Source organism: Cololabis saira, chromosome 19, assembly GCF_033807715.1.
Source record: "Cololabis saira isolate AMF1-May2022 chromosome 19, fColSai1.1, whole genome shotgun sequence".
NCBI lineage: Eukaryota > Metazoa > Chordata > Actinopteri > Beloniformes > Belonidae > Cololabis > Cololabis saira.
In genome coordinates this window covers 31505667-31521989 of record NC_084605.1, presented here as the reverse complement: position 1 = coordinate 31521989, position 16323 = coordinate 31505667, and the positions used below count along the sequence as shown (strand labels likewise).

Below are 16323 nucleotides of genomic sequence, written 5' to 3'. Positions count from 1 at the left end.
AGGGAATTTTTGTCTCATCCTCTATTGTCTTGCTCTGAACTGTGAGCTGGATATCCTCAGTATGATGTTGAGCTCTCCCTATTAAACTGTTAATACTTTTCCAAATTTCACTGCTGTTGCCTTTAGCATCTTTCATTAGTTGGAGAAAAAAAATTGTGACTTGGCTAATCTCAGTTCATTAATCACTTTGTTACTCAAGCCTTTGTAAACTAAAATGTTTGTGTCTCTTTTGGTCTTAATGGACTTTTTAAAAGCAGGACCTCTACTCTTCATCAGTTTCCATAGATTTTCACTGAAACAAGGCAGGCACAGAGACAGCACAGGCTCGAGTCACGAATGACCTTCTTACGGCCTCAGATAAGGGATTAGTGTCCATACTGGTTCTACTGGACCTCAGATAAGGGACTAGTGTCCATACTGGTTCTACTGGACCTCAGTGTTGCTTTTGACACTGTAGATCAGCATCTTACTGCACAGGTTAGAGCATGTTGTTGGGATTAAAGGGACAGCTCTATGTTGGTTTAAATCATATCTATCTGACAGATTCCAGTTTGTTCATGCACATGAGGTTTCTTCAGAACAGTCGAGGGTCTGTTATGGTGTTCCGCAGGGTTCAGTGCTAGGGCCATTCTTGTTCAGTTTATACATGCAGCCATTGGGAAGTATAATCCAGAATCACGGCATACACTTTCATTGTTATGCTGATGATACGCAGCTTTATTTGTCTATGAAGCCGGATGAGACAGAACCGTTGGTTAAACTTCAGGCATGTCTTAGGGACATCAAAAACTGGATGTTCAGAAATGTTTTGCTTCTAAATTCAGATAAAACAGAGGTTATCATTCTTGGTCCAGAGCATCTTAGGAAGGGATTAGATGGTGTTGCGATGGCTTCCAGTGCAACTTTGAGAAGCCTTTGTGTTGTTTTCGATCAGGATTTGTCGTTTAAACCATATATTAATCAGGTTTGTAAAATAGCATTTTTCCATCTCCGTAATATCGCAAAGATTTGGAAAATCCTCTCGCAGAGTAATGCAGAAAAACTAGTTCATGCTTTTGTATCTTCTAGACTAGATTACTGTAATGTGTTATTAGCAGGATGTCCAAGTAATTTGCTGAATATACTCCAGCTGATCCAAAATGCAGTAGCGCGAGTGCTGACAGGAATCAGCAGGAGGGACCACGTCTCTCCAGTGTTAGCGTCGCTCCATTTGCTACCGGTAAAATTCAGAATCCAATTTAAAATTGTATTACTTATGTATAAAGCCCGAAACGGCTTATCTCCGCAATATTTGCAAGACCTAATAGTACCTTATGTTCCTAAGAGAGCTCTCCGTTCTCAGAGTGCAGGTTTACTCGTTTATTAATTATAAGTATCTCATAGCCATCGTTTTTGTCCATCGTTCTTGTAGTTTGTTGTGCCCCCCCCTTCTTTTTCTCTTTTGTGTATGTTTGCAGGCCGAAGCTTCAGGAGCTGCGTGCTGACCTGCAGGCCCCCCCCCTCTGATCATCCCACTGCTTGCCCCCCCCCGACCACCTCAGTGTCTGCTGTCTACATCTGTTGATAATAATCCCTGTAGTGCACCAGTTAGCCATTGTGTCTGTGTCTTTCCTTTCTCTGTTTTTCATTCTCTCTGTCTGCCCAGCTGGTCTTCAGCAGGAGGGTCCCCCCTTATGATCCAGGTCCTGGTCCAGGTTTCTTCCCTCCTAAAGGGGAGTTTTTTCTTGGCACTGTTTGTTAAGGTTTTTCTCCCACTAGGGGAGTTTTTACCTGCCATTGTTTATGTAATAATTGCTCGGAGGTTTATGTTCTGGGTCTCTGGAAAGCGCCTAGAGACAATTTCTGTTGTAATAGACGCTATATAAATAAAATTGAATTGAATTGAATTGAATTGAATTCATGGACTAAAGCGATCTGTCGTTTCTGGTTGTTCCTCTATCCCTTCCTTTTCGGGCGACATCACACATTAGCGCCACCTGCATGTATGGGGACGTATTACGCCTCGCGCACATGGTGAACGTGCGCTCCGGTCTGCGTCGGGTTGGTGTGTTCGGGAGTATTTTTTTGACCGACTCTGGGAGATGAGAGCCGAGTTTCAGTCCGACTGCTTTTCTGCCGACGGGTTGGTGTGTCCCGGCCCTAGATCTCCAAGGTCCCCATGCCCAAACAGGTACACTGTAGAAAACTGTCTGTCTCTGTCCACTCTTAATGGAGGAAACATTTGCCACTTATACTCTCTTTGGATGATGTGACTTTCAATCAAGTTCAGGAAGTTCACAGAGGTGCCAGCAATATCATGCTTCTTTCCATTAGAGGGGAACAAGACTGTGTGAAATGCACCATCAGTTGTACGTAATGTCTTTGGTTGATGACCACAAGCAAATGCCCACGTATGACTCACAGGGTTGGTGGAAAGCTAACCTTAAAAATGAACTTGAACTGCGGAGATGTTGAACTGGTTTAGGAATCTGTTCTTTCATGTGCCTTACATAAAAGACAGAGAATACGTGTTAAAATGACATTTGTTTCTTTCGCCCCTTGTTTCCTTCCAATGCTCTTTCTGAAAAAATGCCCTCAACAATAAAAGAAATTCTTAAAGGTTGGTATGGGCGAAACATGATTATTCACTTATACTTGTTCTGCACTTTAAGGTGTAGTAAATAAAGAGTAAGAGGCAACAGGGCCCATGTCTTTGTTTTATCAATACAGCACCCAGTTTATGTAGCAACATTATTTCTGACCTCAGTGGAGCATAAAGATCTGCTGTTTTGACAAAACGGCCTCTGAAAATACCTTGCTAATGAGTGAGGACAGTGCAGCCCACCATGTGATGCCACTTTGTCCCACTAGAGGAGCACTTGTTTATCTCTCATGCCAACGAGGAACAATGAAAAGCTGCAGTTCCTCGACTGACCACTGGAGGCTGGCTCCAAAAGTAAACACTGCAACATAAAATAACATATTTACACTGTTTTTATTTTATTTTAAAAAAAAAAATACAGATTTGTTCACCCTAACTATTTCACATCCATGGCAACTGTTCAGGGGGTGAACTTTGTGTACTAAGAAACAAATGTATGTATAATTAGGGGATTGGTCTTTTAATTGTCAGCAGGCATTGCCAATGGCAATGGCTGCCATCACTTTAGCCACTTAGCCCTTAGGACTGTGTGAATAAAGGCATAGTAATTCATATTTTAGTGCTAATAGATCTTGGTGCCTGACTGTATGTTGACCTGGAAGGATGTGAGGATGAAGCTTAGCTAAGCAGCAGGCAGCCTGTGCTAACTATGAATCACCTAAACGCAGCAGCCTTTTCTGATATCACCACTGAAATTATATCTGAAACAGCTGCCGGTGAAACGGCATTTAAAAAACTGCTGGCGAACAGCCACAGTCGATGTCTGCCAGCAGTGTTGCAGTTGTTTCTGTCCCGGCTTGGCTGAAGGAGCCAGGAGCCACAGCGGATCATTACAGGACCCATCCAAGTGCAGGTCCACTGGGACTCGCAGTCAATCAAGCAGCAACTCGTGGGCCCGCACCTGAAGGCTTCCAAAAGGTCTCAGCCTGCAAGTTGCTGGCAAAGCAATGGGGGTGTCCCGGTGGGGACCTCTTTTAGTCCTCTTTACAGTGTTGGCAGAAACTCCTTTCAGCAGTAACGCTCAGTACTCGAGTTGTAAAAAAAAAATCAGGGGGGATGGTGGATTTTATCATATGGGGACAGATAATTTGTGCTGATTACAAATAATATAATATATTACAAATAATAGCACTGACCAAAACAGCTGCAGAAATACTGCAGGAATGACATAGCAGCAGTTAAATGCAGCCTTCTGTAAGCTTTAAATATCCACTGGGCTTACATCAAATACATCAAAACACAACAATAAAAAACAGTTTTCTGAACTTATCAATTCTGTCCTTCACAGAATAAGTAAAATGGATCACTGCAAAAACTCAAAATCTTAACAAGAATATTTGTCTTATTTCTAGTTAAAATGTCTCATTTTAGTAAAAAAATCTCATTACACTTAAAACAAGACTCATCACTGGAAAAAACAACAATTTTCACCTGTTTCAAGTAGATTTTCACTTGAAATAAGTAGAAAAATCTGCCAGTGGAACAAGATTTTATTGCTTGTAATGAGAAGATAAATCTTGTCCCATTGGCAGATTTTCCCTATTTATTTCAAGTGAAAGTGTACTTGAAACAGGTGAAAATTGTCAAATAAGTTATTTTCTGGTGTTATTCTTCTGGTGATGACTCTAAATGTTGAAATAGCAGTAAAACCACATTCATTGATGAAATGACATAAGGGATGGAAAGGGGGGATGGCAGTTTTACAGGGGGGATGATTTTGACCGTTTTTATTTCAGGGGGGGATGCCATCCCCCCTCATCTCCCCTCAACTCGAGTACTGGTAACGCTTGCTGAAAGGAGGTGCTGACTTTTAGAGCTCTGCGCGGTCAGGCCCCCTCCTACATCAAGGACCTACTTTGCCCCTCCACTCCATCTCGGAGGCTGAGGTCATGTGACCAGAGCCTGCTCATGGTCCCTCGTACCCGCTTTAAGACGCGAGGAGATGGCACTTCCAGGCCGTCGCACCGAGGCTCTGGAACAATCTCCCGCTGTCTCTACGTTCTCTGGATTCCATCGATGCTTTTAAGAACAAACTTAAAACCCACCTGTTTCTCCAAGCTTTTAAACATTAGTAGTGAGATGGTTGTTTTATGACAACCATGTTGATTTTATTTATTTATTTTTTTAAATATTTTTATCACGATTTTTTTCCCCCATTGTATCACCCCAGTGCTCCTACCTAAGTCAGTCCTGGGCATTGCTCCCTCTACCAACCCTGGGAGCTCAGGTCTCCTCCTTAACCTGAGGGGTGAGCAGGCCCGCCATGTTGATTTGATGTACTTTTATTCTAGGAGCTTTTATCGGTATTGTCTTGTTTTTATCGTGTTTCTAACTTTCATTGTAGTGTTTTATTTGTGTTATTACTGATGTTGTTTTATTTTTTGTGAAGCACCTTGTGACATTTCGTTGTCTGTGAAAGGGGCTATATAAATAAAATTGACTTACTTACTTACTTACTTACTTACTTGCCTGGAGAGATAGATAGATAGATCTTTATTGTCATTATAACTATGTACAACGAAATTAAAAGTGCTCTCCAGTCAGCGCATCATATATAAAAAAAAAAAAAATAACTGAAAAATAATCCAATAAAATGTAATATAAAATATAAACAAATAAAATAAATATATATATATCTCTAGACACATTCACACTTCCACACACACATCAACACACGGACCCCACAAGAACCTTCATCAGCATACAATCATTTTTCAGTTATTGTTCTTGCACATTATCTCCTGTTTTTGTTAAGAGTGCTTATTGCTGTTGGATAAAAGCTGTGTTTGAGTCTGTTTGTCCTCGTTTTCATGAGTCTGTATCTCCTCCCAGACGGCAGCATTTCAAAGCTTGAGTGTCCGGGGTGTGAAGTGTCTTTTATTATATTTTGGGCCTTTTTCCTGGCAACGGGAGTGGTGGAGGAGTTCCAGTGTGGAGAGAGGGCAGCCCATGATCTTCTGGGCGGTGGGGATGACCCTCTGGAGATTTGACCAGAATGTACTAAAAGTAATATTAATTAGCACCATAGGTTAGCTAGTACAATTAAAGTAGCTAGCTTGTGGTGGCTGAAATAAAGTGAGTGTGTTCCAGCCAGGTTCTCTTTTAGCCTGTTATAACACCGTGCTGCCCATTATGAGGGGTAAAGATTCTTTTTCAGAAAACCTATATGGATGTCACAGGAGGTTTGGTCCAGTTCTTCTTATACTGTACAGTCAATGTGGCTGACGTGTGTTTTTCTTTGTAGTTAGATGCCTCCCCTATGTGGTCAGACGCGGCCTTGCTACATGGGGTAACTTCAAGGCTGGACTATGAAAGATTTTCTAAAAATCCCACCATTTCCTAAAAGGCTGTTGGCAAAAAGATTTTTGTCTAAACATTTTCTAAAAACACAAATTAGAGGGGTTTTGATAAAGCCTTGAAAACACTATTTTTGTCATAAAAAAAACAATATTTCAAACTGGTTGATTAAAGAAAATGTGAATAAAGTTTTATCGGTAACTTTGGTAATTCTGAGTTTATTACTGTTTATGACTGTTGGTTGCTGTCACCTACGTTTTTCATTAGGTGCTCTGTGGTAGGGTCATTTTTATGGAGCATTTTGACATCTTTAAGAGGAATATTCTCCTTTTTGTGTAAGTTATGTTTATTGCAAATGTGCATACATTATATCTGTACACTGCTTTGAAAGAATAAGCTAAAAGAAAGCAACGTTGTATTTTGACCGTTACATTCAATGTTATTTATTACTTTAGGTTGTCCGTAGCAAAGTCTTCTGAATTTAAACTTGCAGCCATATTATCATGATAATCCACATAATATTGTGCTGGTTGCTTGGGTTGATGTGGCTCGTGGGGCAATGCTCCATGCTCTGTAATATTACTTCTCATGATGCCATCAAGTCTTTTCATACTGGTATTTGAGGAGTTTAGACACCAAATGAACACCTCAAACTCTTTTTTTGCATTCTTTGAGCACCTCCTCAAAGATAAGAAGCCTGCTTCTTCTTCTGCTTCTGAGTCTTCCAGATTCTGTTACTCTTACAACACCTCACAACATCACAATAAAATCTAACAAACTAATCTTTCTCCCTTTTTTTTGTCTGAAAATGGAAGACTTAAGGCCAACTACTGTATATTATAGTGTGTGATTTTCTTTTTTAGACGGCAGTAACATGGAAAAAATGACCGTTTTAATCACGATGATGTTACTCACACGTGGCCAGTTTCATGAGCGACCACAAAGGCGGAGGAGAAACCGTCCTCATGGTTCAGGGTGCAGCTTCTCAGTGGGTGGCACATCCCCGTCACCGGAGCATAACCTGGGCAACAGAGACCACACAGCCATAACAATCAAGAACCTAGCCACTCCAGTGAACTAGGAGAGAATGAAAGTTTTGGAGGGTTTTTTTGGTAGTTCACAGCTGGGTTGTAACTGAAATCTAGAGTTTGACTAGTTTACTAAAAAAATAAGATGTACAGGACTGTCTCAGAAAATTAGAATATTGTGATAAAATTATTTATTTTCTGTGATGCAATTAAAAAAACAAAAATGTCATACATTCTGGATTCATTACAAATCAACTGAAATATTGCAAGCCTTTTATTATTTTAATATTGCTGATTATGGCTTACAGTTTAAGATTAAGATTCCCAGAATATTCTCATTTTTTGAGATAGAATATTTGAGTTTTCTTAAGCTGTAAGCCATGATCAGCAATATTAAAATAATAAAAGGCTTGCAATATTTCAGTTGATTTGTAATGAATCCAGAATGTATGACATTTTTTTTTTGTAATTGCATTACAGAAAATCACAATATTCTAATTTTCTGAGACAGTCCTGTATATTTAACATATACTGTAATTATCCGATTCATTGCTATTGATCGGAGAGAGTGGCCTGTATTCAAACAGTAACACTTACTTCTCAGTCCACTCAACCACTCAAAAGTAGCTTGCTCAATGCTAACGGAACAGTAAATATTAATCAGGTAGAAAAGGAGCATGCGACTCTTTTGTCATAGTTTACCACTGAATACTTCCTAAAGATACACTTAAAAGAAAGAGAAAAAAATCTGAAAAAACTGTTAGGAGCCTGCCATCGTCATCGCCCCGCAGACACCCAGCTGGAATGCCATCATTCCATCAGAGCACGCAGGCAACAAACTGTTTAGCAAAGCACAAACATTAAACATAACTCGATCAAGAGGTGTGCAGCGATTCAGCTTAGCATATTTGGTGTTGGTTCAGAAGCACGCTTTTTGCGGCCTTCTTTTGGAAGCTTTCAGATAAATGTCATGCTTTCTGACCGTCAGAAGACCTTTTTTGGCATGCAGGTAAAAAGCAGAAAATGCAGCAGGCAGACAGCCGGCGATAAAGTCCCTTGAAAGACATGTGTGTCAGCTAAAGGAGAAAATGTCTGCAGAAGATTATTTTAGTCATAGCAGAACTGATTTTTGCAACTTGATGATGTGACGTGCGCTTTATGAAGATCACTGTTTGATCCAGATGACTGACGGCTCCATTCACACAAGACATCGTAATGGCAATATTAATGCTGCAAGTGAAAAAGCGTAATATGGAAGCAGTTGTGCATCGTTAACCTTTTTCTGACAGGCAGATAAAGGGAATTCAGGAGAAAGCAGGTTATATTCCCATAAAAAAAAAGGCCAGCTCTGGAGCTTTGCACACTGAAGCGAAAAGGTGCAGCAGCAGCAGGAATGTTCGTCAAAGTGTTTTTATACTGCTGACGGCAAATATGAGGAGTGAAGCGATCTATCATCCAGTTGATAAACTTAAACATTGAACATCTTTCAGGGGAAATCATTCACTGTCAAGAAGAACCGCAGAAAACATTTGAAATAAAGTATTATTTTGTGTTTGTCAATCATTTTAACTTGATGATTCCGTTTGTGGCAGACAGTTTTGACATCTCCATTTACTCTTTGAACTTATTCCCTCAAGATCTATATTTGGATACAAAATGTACCATCCTACAGCTTAATGTTGACGAGAGAGTGCGATGTGTTCTCATGACCCCGAGACAAAAGTGCAGAGTTCGGACCAAAGCGAAGAGCCCGGGGAACGAGGTTTGTTATGAGCACAACACAAACGTAGCCATGGCAACATCTGTGGGTGCGACAAACAGACCAGGTAAGCCTGAGGCCATCCTCCACACGCTACATGTGTGCTTTGAAAGTCAGAAAACACACACAGGTCAATGCAAGATATTGAGCTTCAGCAAAGAGAATGTTTGTTCAGTTTCTGTGGAGGGTTGGGTGCTCACTTCAATTTGTGTTTTGAAGGGCTGAAAAGAAGAAGTACAGTATGAGACAACATGTATAGCACAAGACTTGAGGTAACTGTATACATGTGCACTATTATTTAATCCAGAATAATCTACTGATTATTTAAGAGCGGAGAAAAGTTTAGATAATTAGACAGGGAAAAAAAAACAACACAATACAGGACTGTCTCAGAAAATTAAAATATTGTGATAAAGTTCTTTATTTTCTGTAATGCAATTAAAAAAACAAAAATGTCATACATTCTGGATTCATTACAAATCAACTGAAATATTGTAAGCCTTTTATTATTTTAATATTGTTGATTATGGTTTACAGTTTAAGATTAAGATTCCCAGAATATTCAAATTTTTTGAGATAGGATATTTGAGTTTTCTTAAGCTGTAAGCCATGATCAGCAATATTAAAATAATAAAAGGCTTGCAATATTTCAGTTGATTTGTAATGAATCCAGAATGTATGACATTTTTGTTTTTGTAATTGCATTACAGAAAATCACAATATTCTAATTTTCTGAGACAGTCCTGTATAACTACCGTTTCTATTTTTGCTCTACATGCCAAAAACCATCTTCCAAATTATCAATTGTAATCTTCAATTTTTGCAGGGTGGCAACAATGTCGAGTCAGCAAGGTTTTGGAAAGCTGGGAATATTCTCCCATGTGGCTGTTGTTGGTAGATTTGGGGAAGTTTCCATCAACCTTACCTGGAGCAAGACTTGAAGCCAACCCCTTTGTGAATGGAAGCAGATACCAGCACTCAGTCTGCACAGGCCTCGATCGAGAAAAATACAGTACCTTGCATACCTGCGGGACCAAAATCTTGCCTTGTGAGGAAGATGGCGTGGTCGTGATACTCGGCGTGGTCGGGGTCGCGGCGCTGCTGCGTGTTGGCCCATCGGCACACCTGCTCCAGGCTGCGAGATGGGTTGCCACGCTCGATCAGGCTTATAGACTGCAGAGCAACGAAGACCGGGAGAAACGCTTTAGCGCCGTGCACAGAAAAGTTACAGTTGATTTTCTCCACGCTGCACCACCGCTCCTCGAGTGAAACAAGAATCAGTGACACGTCACCTCAATGTTAAATGACATTTATGGAGGAAAATAGCTTTTGGATGAAATTCTCAGGGAAAGTTGCAAATAAGAGATGTTTTCACAAACAAATAGAGAAACAAACTGCATTCACCTGGAGTTTAACGCACGGGAGAGAAAAATATGCAATTTATTAAGCCCTTTATTTCCCCTGTGGTAGTCATGTAGGTGGATGACTTTTAGAACCAAAATACACCTGGAGCAAGGTTCATAAGTACAGACGCAGTTATTAAATTCATCTTTTATGCCTCAAAATTGAGGCATAAAATATTATAATCAAAGGAAATTTTCTCGTAATGGGATAAACATTTGTAAACTCGCATTTTTGCGAAAATGTCACCTCAGAGTGCTCTGATGGTGCTAACGAAACATGCAACCTCATAATGAGTAAAATACATCAAAACTTCATCTTAAAAGATGTAAAAAGTAAAAGGTACAGTACAGTGGTGCTTAAGATTGAATCTATTGTTGATGTTTTAGTTCGCATTTCTGCAGGAAGATTTATAAACTTTTAACTTTTAACTTGACTCTAAATTGGCTACAAGTGGAAGTATAAATGTCTCTATCTATCTGCATTCAGAATTAGTAGATATAATTGATGGATGAAGTTATCAACTTCTCATATGTACAAAAAAATTATCAGACGTTAAAACAGTGTGGAATGATCAACAATATATACACAGCATGTGAGACGAAGGAAAACCTTGCAAAACAACTGTCTTTCTTTTCTGAGTCTCTGATGCAAGCAGGGATGATGACGCATTCAACCTGTTTGAGTCCAGCTAATTGGTGCAGTAACATTTCCCTGCTTTGGCAACCAGACAAGAATATGTAATTGATAAATGCCCAGACTTCATTCATGCAGCAGCAGCAGCAGCAGCTTATTAAAGGGATAGATTAGCTTGCTTTTCCTTGTTTGTTTTTTCCATAATTTCACATCAACACCCCTCATGTACCTGCATTACAGTAACGAGTGAAAAATACAAGTTAATTCTGTGAGTTATTAGTTACCCTCTGCTTTAAACACTTTGTTTTCACCAACATGATTACATGTAAAGACCAATTAGGAGCCATAATATGTATGTTTACGACTGAAAATAAACCTGGCTACAGTATAAACAATAGAGAACTCTCTGGTTTGTATGATGTTAAAGCGGACTCATGCTACTCCAGCGCATTTACGCACTGGAGTAACTCCGAAAGTTTTATAGATCAGCAAGAAGAGAACCGGCAAAAGTCTTCCTGCACCTGATTACTTTCTTTAAACAGAGAGCCCAGAATCAGAAAAAGGTAGAAAGTCCTGCAGCACCGCATGAATATCATGTTCAATTTGTTTATATCCGCACAAAAATAACACTGAGTGATGATTTTTCTTTTTTTATTAATCTTTAATGATCTTCTTTCTGCACTGAAAGCAACATTAAACCAGACTGTGGACAGTCACAAAAAGGCACACTGGTTTGCATCTATAACTCCTAATTTATTGTGTCCACTTCTAAAGTAGTTTCACTTTAGTTACAACCAGTGCTCTCATCATATTGTGTCTAGTTTTGTATCTTTATAAAACTTTTAAACCTTTAAAGCTTTTAAAATGATCATTAAATGATTTTTGAAAGTGCTTTCAGCACTGGTTTGGGAGCCATTGTGCTTCAATAATTTCTGCGGTCATTCCTGCACTTCCTTAAAAACGTGTTATGATGTGTAGCCATGACAACAGGAAAGTTATTTACGTTGAAGAATGGTTGATTGATCTTTCCAAAGCCCAACTAATGCCCACAATAGGATGGCAAATCCAAGGAAATTGAGGAGGAAAGGTCAAATGGAGGAAAATTAAAGTGTGAGATCACCAGGAGAGAGAAGTTAATGTTGATGGAGAGGCAACAGGAGGCTCAGGAATGCTGTGTTGTGTTTATTACTGAGACATGGCTGCTAGAGGACGTGATTTACATTGCAACAGATTCGGTTCAATTCAGATCAGTTTGGTTTGATTACTGTTGTGCTATGAATCCACAGGGAGGATTCATACAAGCGTTTTTGTGACTGTGAAATATGAACCAAAACTGAAAGAAACTGACAAAAAAATGGTTACAACTATTTAAGATTAATACTGAAACTGTTGTTGCTCTAAGCCAAAAAAATACTTAGTTTTCGAGTTAGCAACTTAGCAGAAGAGAGAAAATGTAAACATTTAAATAGATCTTATAATTTAGATTCTATTAAAAAAAGGCTACCCATCCGTCAGAATCATTTGTACTAAAACGGATACTTCAAAGCATGAAGCAACATAAGAAATTTAAACCAGGCAACCCGACATGACTAACCATCTGCTTTCTTTCAGACTCATTGTACGTTAAAGCCACTCTATGTCGCAAAGCCACTTATGACCACATGGGGGCAGCATTTCACATTTGACTGGCATAAGACACGACAAAGTGCACCCCTAGTGGGAGGAAGTAGTATTACAAGGCATGAATGACTGCCCCCACTCATTATGGATCTTTTGCCTACAGACATATATACGCCCTCATGTGGTCAGAGGTGGTATTCTTTCATAAAGCAGCTTTAAAGGATTGCCATGAATTTACTAAGGAGATTCCCACGTTGTGAGCCATTCCCATCCGTCGTCATTCCCACAATCAGACAGGCCTAAGTCCTGAATGTAAATTTGAAAATTTTCTTGGAAATTGTTTTAAATTGGGCTTATGATGTAAATACTACTCACAAGCATCGTGAGACGTCTGAAAACCCACATTCAAAGATTAACAGGATAACATTGCTCACCTGCCTGTACCCGACCATGATCATTCGAACCAGGACGATGTTAATGTTGGTTCCCAAAGATTCATCATGGTAGATTTCATCAACCTGAAAAAAAGGAACAAATCCGTCACCGATCGGGAACACATGATGCGCACAATGCATTTGATGAATATGAAGAGTCACTGAACACAACGCATGGCTGTCATCAAGACATTGTTACATCAAGCATAGTATAGTGTAAATGAGTATATTTATATACATTTTTATATGGGCATGTGGTACAAATATATAGAAATATGATATATTATATATATATATATATATATATATATATATATATAGAGAGAGAGAGAGAGAGAGAGAGAGAGAGAGAGATATAGAAATATTCAACTATGTGTATGTATGTATGCATGTATAAGTATGTGTGTGAGTATAATTACAGTATATAATAATAATAATAATAATAATAATAATAATAATAATAATAATAATAATAATAATAATAATAATAATAATAATAATAACAATAACAATAATACTGTTATTAGTTTCTTAAACTTCTCATGAAGTGTTGTTTCTTTTTTTTTTTTTACATGTACAAAAATAAAATAAATTTTTTTTTTTTTAAAAAGCCCTGTGGCCCCCGTCTGTGGGAAGAAAAGTATACTATCTCCTCTTGTCAAAAGGTACAATTATTGTGAACAGAACTTTAAATGATCTTTACAAAACAATAGCAGAGGTAAATGTGTTCTTCTCTATCCTCTGTGATTTCCAAGAGTATAGAATATGATTAAATAAGGTAATTTATTATAAGTGGGTACTGACAAAGACTAAAGATGGTAATTATGGCTCCAATTATGCAATTCCAGGGCCTCCACTGAAATACCCTTCAACAATGAGATCATCTAAACACATGGAGAGCTTGTGTCCACCAAGTGGGAAACTTTGTGATGTATAATTCAGTATGACTCTTGTGAATGCAGTTCTCCCTAAACTAAACTTTGTCTTTTAAAAGAAGATAAATGATGTTTATAGTCGTCTTGGCAAGTGGGATTTATTGAGTTTAATGTTCTAGGATGAAGGAGTGCTCAGCATAAAATTCATACAAGAACTTGCTTTCATTGTTTTATCATTATATTACAATATTTAAGTAGCAGAAGTAGCAGAAATAGAAAAAAAATAGTCAGTTTTGCAGCTACTTCGGTTTAGAGGTGGATTCAGTTGGTTGCAGTTGGTCAGTCCAGCACACTGGAACTTAGGAATGGGCGATATTTTACCGTTCACGATAAACCGTCAAAAAAATTCCCCACGGTAAGAATTTGTCATCTCGCGGTAAAAACGATAAATTCCCGTTGACGTTTTTGTGTAAAGCTGATTTATGGAAGGAAGGAAGGAAGGAAGGAAGGAAGGAAGGAAGGAAGGAAGGAAGGAAGGAAGGAAGGAAGGAAGGAAGGAAGGAAGGAAGGAAGGAAGGAAGGAAGGAAGGAAGGAAGGAAGGAAGATATTAGCCTGAAACAAAGAAAGAAAGAAAAAAAATGAAGAAAGAAATGAGCCTGAAAGAAAGAAAGAAAGAAAGAAAGAAAAGCCTGAAAGAAAGAAAGAAAGAAAGAAAGAAAGAAAGAAAGAAAAGCCTGAAAGAAAGAAAGAAAGAAAGAAAGAAAGAAAGAAAAAGAATGAAGAAAGAAATGAGCCTGAAAGAAAGAAAGAAAGAAAGAAAGAAAGAAAGAAAGAAAAGCCTGTAAGAAAGAAAGAAAGAAAGAAAGAAAGAAAGAAAGAAAGAAAGAAAGAAAAAGAATGAAGAAAGAAATGAGCCTGAAAGAAAGAAAGAAAAGCCTGAAAGAAAGAAAGAAAGAAAAGCCTGAAAGAAAGAAAGAAAGAAAGAAAGAAAGAAAGAAAGAAAAGAAAGAAAGAAAGAAAGAAAGAAAGAAAGAAAGAAAGAAAGAAAGAAAGAAAGAAAGAAAGAAAGAAAGAAAGAAAGAAAGAAAGAAAGAAAGAAAGAATGATAAATTCCCATTGATGACGTTTAGTAGCATTCAGTATTCTTTTAGAGCAGTGTTTTGGGGGCTCCAAAGACTGAATGTGGTGATAGATTTATAGTTACAAAGATGGAGTTTAATTGGTAATTTTTTTATCGTCATTGTTATCGTTATCAGCATAAATGCCAGAAATTATCGTGATCATTTTTTTAGTCCATACCGCCCATCCCTACTGGAACTATAACAGCAACATCTAACACAGCATCTAGTCACCTCCTTCTTGAAATCAGCTCACTTTATCTCCTCTGTCCATACACTTTATCTGCCGAGAGAGGTGGAAAACATATGCTGATCATGCTGGTATGATAGCTGGGCTGCAGATTCCCATTTCTTACAAGAAACTTGGAATCGTGATGAAATTGCGTGTTAACAGATTGGCAGCCACTCAGTGAAACTGACACTGTTATGCGATGGCAACAAGCCCGACCCAGAAATGTGTTGACTGCTCTTTGGCTTTATAAGACTGCTGTGGTATGTGGATACATAACCCCGGGCCAAGCTAGGATCCCACTCAGATCCCAAACCCAGTTTCCACTTGAGCACGTTGTATTTTCATCAACTGGTCACTGCATGTCAGCGCTCATTCACAGCTCCTTAAAGCCAATCAGCAGCTGCTTGACTAATTGGATTTAAAGGGGAAATAAGAGGTAAATGGTCATTTTTCCATGACTCTATTGGATTTCAATAACCAAGATGTAATTTAGCTTTATTAAAAATGCTCACATTTCTTCATTTGACTTCTGAAGTTCTTACTTATTGACGCGTTTACGACTGGCATTTTAAATTCACAAGCTCACAAAGCAAGTTCATGCAATGAGTGAAAATAATTTATTTCGCCATCCTCATGTTTAATTTCCCTAACCTATCAATATTTAATTGACATCCACTTAACTGATTGAAAAACATTTATACCAGGTTATCAGAATCACCAACTGGTTTGTCTGTATTCCTTAAAGAGCTGAAAAATCAGGACATACAACAGCAAGGACTTGTAGATCCTGTTAAAGCAACTGCATCCACTACAAAGTACATATTGATGCTGCCAACCCCACAGCTTGAGGAGGTAGATCCCATGTCACTTGTAATCCTTGAAAAGCAAACCTTTACCCTCCAATTGTTGATGCTGTAATCGCAACTTAACATCACTAGTGATAAACAACATGCACTGTGTGCATGCAGGTCAAAATTGATTGCATCCTTTATCAAAATCAAACAACACTGTTCACTTGTCCTTTTAAATGAGCATAACAAAGAGTGCTTATGGTTGATTTGGTTCCAAAAGAAAAAAAAAGACAAATCTCCACTAAGCTTAAATAACTGATAATAGATAGATAATAGAGAAAATAAATTTATATATATATATATATATATATATATATATATATATATATATATATATATATATATATATATATATATATATATATATATATATATATATATATATATATATATATATATATGCCAAGACCAAAATCCCCACTGACAACAA

At 38.1% G+C, this 16323-nt stretch overlaps 1 protein-coding gene across 2 annotated transcripts in view; it reads right to left on the bottom strand.

Annotated features, from left to right (window-relative positions):
- Positions 1 to 16323, bottom strand: part of LOC133419877 (A disintegrin and metalloproteinase with thrombospondin motifs 14) — a 67665-nt gene that overhangs the window by 23185 nt on the left and 28157 nt on the right. Inside the window, exons 5-7 of one of the 2 annotated variants that reach the window (XM_061709359.1) lie at positions 12817 to 12900; positions 9742 to 9898; positions 6854 to 6959 (exon numbers count right to left, since the gene is read on the bottom strand). In XM_061709359.1, the coding sequence (XP_061565343.1) occupies positions 6854 to 6959; positions 9742 to 9898; positions 12817 to 12900 (347 nt within the window). The remainder of the gene's footprint in view (positions 1 to 6853; positions 6960 to 9741; positions 9899 to 12816; positions 12901 to 16323) is intronic. The other variant, XM_061709360.1, reaches the window with a different exon arrangement.